Consider the following 6,605-nt stretch of genomic DNA (forward strand, 5'->3'; position numbering starts at 1 on the left):
TATATATATATATATATATATATATATATATATATATATATATATATATATATATATATATATATATATATATATATACAAATCGAAAAAGAAAATTTCATAGAGTAAATAAACGTCTTCATCGTCTCTATTAATATTTTCTCTTATATGTGTGTATCGTAAATGCGACGATATTAATACGTAAGAGAAATTCCAAGTTAAAAAATAGACATAAATTTTATTTTTAAATAAAAAAAAAAAAACGTTTCTGGTTTTTATATTGACCTTCCACTCCACCTTTTTAAAACAGGAAGAAGAAGATGAAAAAAAAATTCGTTTGTTAATAATAATAATGTCATTTTTTTTTTTTTACCGATAATATTAATAATAATAATAATAAACACGTGGATAAATAAACGGGGTATTTTATATGAGAAAAAAAAAAGGATAAATAATAAATTCGTCAATAATAATTTTTTGAAATATTTCAACAAAAAAAAATTCATCCGGTCTTCCATTAAGATAAACTTAACATTTTCTCTCTCTCTCTCTCTCTCTCTCTCTCTCTTATCTAATTTTTTAGATTTGGTGAAGACGCGTTAAAAAGTTTTTTGTTTGTTTGTTGTTGTTGTTCTGGTTGTTATTAATGCATGTTGTACAATGTGAGTTGTTTCAGGTTGATTTTTATGATTTATTTATTTTTTGTCATCAAGTCCTGATATTATTATTTATGAGAAAATTAAGGTTTACTACATACATATTATTATTATCAGGTATATTGGTGTAATATCTCTCTCTCTCTCTCTCTCTCTCTCTCTCTCTCTCTCTCTCTCTCTCTCTCTCTCATTCATATTTTTTAAAAAAGATGGGTCGTAAGTTGTATTTTATTATCAAATGACCGATTTAAACAATTGATGACACAAACTCATTTGGTAAAAATAAATGTTTTAAAAAAAAAAAATTTTTTTTCTTCTTCTTCTTCTGTCATTCATTAATAATGATAATGATAATAATGATAATAAAATGAAAATTCATTCGTTCGACTGCACCCATATTGTTTTTTTTTTTATAAATATTTTGATGATAAGTTATTTATTGTTTTAAAACAATTTTTTTTCTTTTTTTTGATGTACGTAAGTTATTTTGTTATTATTCATTAACAACAACAACAACAACAAACCAGACTAAATAAATTTAAAAAATTATTATTATTATTATTATCGCCATATTCACGCGTGCGTTTCAAAACAAATTATTAACTTTTTTTTTTTTTTATAATTATTATTAATAGTTTTTTTTTTTTTTTTTTTTTTTTTTTCGTTCAATTTCGGGCCTTTTAGTTAAAATGTTTTTTTTTTTAAACGTCATTAACCGCGCCTACTTATTTTATAAAAACTTCAACACCTTTCTCGTTTATTTTTATTTTATTTTTTCTATAGTTCGGCGAGTTTCTTTCTCGCATTTTTTTTTGAATAGATTTTCTCTCTCTCTCTCTTTCTACTTGGACTCGTACAATCCACAACAAATTATTATTATTATTATTATTATTATTATTATTATTACTATATTTACGACTCACCTTCGACAGGTATATCGCATCGAAAAATAATAATAAAAAAAATTTTTTTAAATAAATGAAATTTTCGTGGATGGCGATTTTTTTTTTTTAAACCGAGCAGATGTTCAACCTTATTATTATTATTATTATTATTATTTGATGTTCGAGAGAGCCTTTTTCGGTACCTTTTCTTTAAAGAAAAATTTCAACAGAGTAAAAAGAACATATGGTTATGGTGAGATTTTAAAATTTCAAACTTTTTTTTTTTTTTTTTCATAGTGAATAAAATTGGCTTAAAGTTAACTGGATTAAATTTAAATCTCTCTCTCTCTCTTTCTCTCTCACTCTCTCTTTTTTTCCTTCTCTCCACTCTTTCTCTCTCTCTCTATCATCTCTTTATTTTTCTGTTTTCTTTCCTCATCTCTCCCTCTATTTTTTTTTTTTTTTTTTTTTTTATGCATTAAATTCATTGTAAATTTTTATCGATTTTTATTTTTTTTCTTTCGGTAATAAAATTTCAGGGCCGTAACCAAGAACGATATCAAAACGAAATATACATATATATAAGCTAGGTATTATTATTATTATTTTTTGATATTGTTGAAAAAAAAAAATTTTTATTAAAAATTTAAAATATCACAATAGAGAGAGAGAGAGAGAAATGTTTATATTGTTTACCTTATAATAAGGTGAGTCACCCAGGTGGCCACTCAAAAACTTCTGGGTGGCATCGATTCTCCTCTTATTCGTTTTTAACATATTTAAGGATACGATAGAAGAAGAAGAAGAAAAGAAAAAGAAGAAAAAGAAGAAGGTCAAATATATTCAATCGTGAATGAATTTATTATTAAAATTTTAAAATATATTCATTCTATTATTATTACTATTCTATTTTTAAATTAGCATATGGGTTCCCGACACAATAATCTCTCCCCTCCCCCTCCCCGAGAGTGGTGGTTGATAAAATATAATCGGTTTAGATAGTGTAAAAGTGTGGGAGTATTGAAGAAAACGAATAAATTCGAATCGAAATCAAAATCATAGAGTAATAAAACAAAACAAAAATTCGTGAACGTACTCAGAGGAAACACGTCATATTCAGGCACCCGTCATATTTATTTTTAATTATTATTATTAATTTATTATTAATTAGTCGTAATTAGTCGTAATTTTATCAGATAAATTACAAAATAAAAAAACTAAATTAAACTAAAAATCGGATCGATATTTAATTGATAATTATTTTTTTTTTAAAAATAAAAATGTCGGATCGTCGTTCGTTTGTTAACTTCCATCAAGTTTGTTTGTTTGTTTATTTATTTTTACAGTACTGGAACTTCAGGTTTAATAAGATAATGTTTTTTTATAACAAAATAAGGATATAAAAATAAATTTAAAAAAAAAAAAAAAACTAAAAAGGAAGAAGAACTTTAAAAAAAAGGTACAAAACTAGTTTTCCAATTAAAATTTGAATCCTACGTCATATTTTTTAAAGTCATTCGCGGTGTATAAATAAAAAATTTTTTTTTTGAATGTTTTATTTAAAACGAACAAAACAACGACAACAACAACAACAAACAACAACAACAATGATGATGATGATGATGATAATAACGATCGTGATACTTTTGATTAAAAAAAAAAATTCTACGTGTTAAATTTTTTTTTTTTTACTTTAATAATTATTAATAATAATTTTGGGATGTCGCCATCAAATCCCCCCTGCCCTTCCCCCTCAAAAAAAAAGGTTTTGTAAAAAAGGTCAAAAGGTTTTGTAAGCGCGTAAGGCAAAAAAAAAAAATATAAAAAAAAAAAAACGAATTTAAAAAAACAAAACAAAAAAAAAAAAAATTTTTTTTTCCAAGGCGAAAAACGATGAAACAATGTTTAGGGGTTGTTTTTCAAAACTACCCTTATCGTTGTAATAAACGTTATTGGATATACGTAACGATGAGAGAGAGAGAGAGAGAGATAGGGAGGAAGGGGGAGAGAGAGATGAGCGATGAATTTATACGGGAAAGGTTCGAGTCTGAACTTATCAAGAGATAATAATAATATTTGATGTTTTTTATTGTAAATGAAACGAGGGTGAAAAAAAAAACTTTTATTATTATTATTATTATTATTTTAATGTCATTTAAAGGGTTGAAATAAAATATAAAAATAAAATTAAATTAAACTCGAATTATTGTTTGTTCGTTTGTTTGTTTGTTTGTTGTTACATTTTTATCAAAAGTAAAAAAAAAAAAAAAATTTGTTTTGTTTCGTTTTTTTTTCCCCAAATAAAATTTTGGCGCGAAATTTCAAAACAAAAAAAATTTAAAAAGAAATTCATGACGTTGAAGGTAACACGTGACCAACGACACGTGATTAAAAATAAAATAAAAATTAAAAAAGTAAACAAATTAAAAATTAATTAAAAGTTTAAAAAAAAAAAAAAAATACAAAATGGCGGAAAAGAACGTTTGGAAATGTTTGTGTGTGTGTGTGATTTCGGACATAATTTTGGAACAAACAAAAATAATAATAATGATAATAATAATAATAATAATATGAAATAAAAACAAGGATTGGAATGGACAAACGTATAAATTTTGTACAAAAACAAATTGATAACTTTTATGTCGGTTGTTTAAATCCAGTTTTTACGATTATTATGAAAAGAAGTTTTTTTTTTTTTGGAATTGTGCAATATTTTCTTTTTTTATATAAAAATGAATGCTTTTAACGATATCTTAAACGATTTTGGAAAAAAAAAAGTTTAGATATCGATTCGGATATTGAATTCCAGGTTTTTGTTGTTTGTCGTTGTCGTTGTTGTTGTTGTTGTGGGAAAATTTTTAATAAAAAAAGTATGCGGGATCCGTTGTAAACAAAAAAAATAACAATGTAGACGTTTTTTTTTTAAGGTCTTAAATCAGGCTCGAAGATTTGTTATACGTAGTAATAATAATAATAATAATTTTTTTTTAGGTGGTCGACCTTTTCGGGTTTGAATTACCGTTAATAAAAAAAAAAAAATAACGCACGTGAAATTTATTCTGGAGAAAAATTTTTCCCCTGGAGCGTATTTTTTTAAATTAACATAAAAATTATGGAAAAGAGTAAAAAAAAACAAAAAAATCGATTCGGGTTTCAGGTTCGTATCAAGCGAAAATAATTGATGAAATTAATTAAAACCTGAAAATCGATTTTTGTTTGTTTGTTTGTATGCGGTTGTAAAAATAAAATAAAAGAAAACTTACCCTTGCATTCGTTGGCATCACGTTCTGTTGCTCTTCCCCATGGACGATCGAAAAAAAACGGTTTGCAACGTTCGCAATCCCTTCCAGCCGTATTATGTTTACAATCGCACGTGAGTTGACCATCACGACCCGTTGGAATGCATCTACTAGCGTGACCGTTGCATTTGCATCTGCCACCGACAGCGAAATCCGATACGGAATACTGATAAGTCATCGTGGTTGTTGTTGTAGAAGTCACGAGATTGTTTGTTATTAGCGGCGATGTGTGTAAGTTCATCGGCCCGATAAATTTAGGGATACCGTTTGAATTCATGTCGATTTGGGATTTCAATCCAGGTTCGTTTCCCGATCCGTGTTTTTGCATTTGGTTTTGCATGGTTCCAGAGGGAAGTTTCGTTTGATTCGGTATTTTGTTTAAATTTAAATTCATGTTTAATTTTTCTTCGAGATCGTCGTTGTCGTCGTCATCTTCGTCGTCTTCGTCAGTGAAATCAGCAACGTCGTCGTCACCACCGCCGCCATTGTTGTTAAATATATTTCTACCGTTTTGTTTTTTATCATCGTAACCTTTTTTTTTGTCATCCATTTTTTTACCATCGTATGATATTCTTTTGTCGTCGTAACCTCTTTTCAAATCCATGTTTGATTTCCTATCATCTTTTCTATTCTTTTCCAAAAGAGGTTCGTTTAGATTGTCGTCTTTTATTTGTGGAAAATGCAAACGATTAAACGTTACTTTTATGTCCGTTGCTGTGACCCAATCTTGCAAAACGGGACTGTTGTCGAAATCGTTTGCACTCGGCCTACCTTCCAGAGTACTAAATGCGATTCTGTTAATGACCGATTTTGTATTTTCTGCGTGGAACCTGTGGGAATCCGTGCAAAGTGCTTCTTGTTCGTTTGCTTTCGTTATGATTGCTCTGTTTGATCTTCCGTAAACTTTCTTACACTGTCCGGAGTAAAATTGAAGGGCCTGCCACGTTTTACCGTAATCCATGCTTTTATATATTGCGATCGAATCGGGTTTTAATGCTTGCGGACAAAATTGCAAACTTACGTAAGTTAATTCGTATTTTTTACCAAGCGGAAGTATGAACGTGACGTTGTCAGGTGGGCTGTTGGGTGACGATGGAGTCAATTGCGGTTCGGATCTCCAACACGTCACGTTGCTCGGATTATTCAAATCCGTTAAATACGATGCCGGGTGTCGTTTTTTCGGTACCGTATCGTCACATATGTGACAATTACTCGTTCCCGGTATGTCCGGTACGTCGCAATACCTGACCGGTGACGTCACACCGCAAACGCTCGATGCTTGCACGGGTTTTTCAAATGCGGCGTTAACGAAATCCGGTACGCATTTTTTCGGTTTATTATCGTCGTAACATGGATCCGGTGGATTTTGTTGAATCGAATACATTTTAAAAAAACCATCTCCGCCGCACTGTGAATTTTTGAATAATAGTATCAGGTACAAAACGCCAAATGTGAAATATTTGCAAATTAGCGCCATTTTTTTCTTATTGTTATTATTATTATTCACTGACAATACAACATTTATTCTCACCGATAATAAAAATTGTTTTTTTCATTTACAAAAAAAAAAAAAAAAATTCTTTAAAATTTTTTTTTTTTTTCTGTTTTAACTTTTCAACTTTTAACTAGTTGAGTTACTAATCCAAAGTTTAATAATAATAATAATAAAATTATTTTTTTCTTTTTTCTCTCCGGTCCTGGAAAGAAAACCTGGAAGAAGAGAGAAAAAAAATGTTATTAAAAAAAAAAATTTTTTTTAAATCATAATTTTTTTTTATTAAATCATA

At 28.1% G+C, this 6,605-nt stretch overlaps 1 protein-coding gene across 1 annotated transcript in view; it reads right to left on the minus strand.

Moving 5' to 3' along the window:
• Positions 1 to 6,295, minus strand: part of Phum_PHUM519850 (Netrin-1 precursor, putative) — a gene marked incomplete at both ends in the record, with an annotated part of 64,150 nt that extends 57,855 nt beyond the window's left edge. The window contains 2 exons of the mRNA XM_002431253.1: positions 4,783 to 5,259; positions 5,377 to 6,295. Of these exons, the coding sequence (XP_002431298.1) occupies positions 4,783 to 5,259; positions 5,377 to 6,295 (1,396 nt within the window). The remainder of the gene's footprint in view (positions 1 to 4,782; positions 5,260 to 5,376) is intronic.
• Positions 6,296 to 6,605: the final 310 nt, after the last annotated feature.

The sequence above is a fragment of the Pediculus humanus genome, genomic scaffold, assembly GCF_000006295.1.
Source record: "Pediculus humanus corporis 1103172108284 genomic scaffold, whole genome shotgun sequence".
In the NCBI taxonomy this organism is placed as follows: Eukaryota; Metazoa; Arthropoda; class Insecta; order Psocodea; family Pediculidae; genus Pediculus; species Pediculus humanus.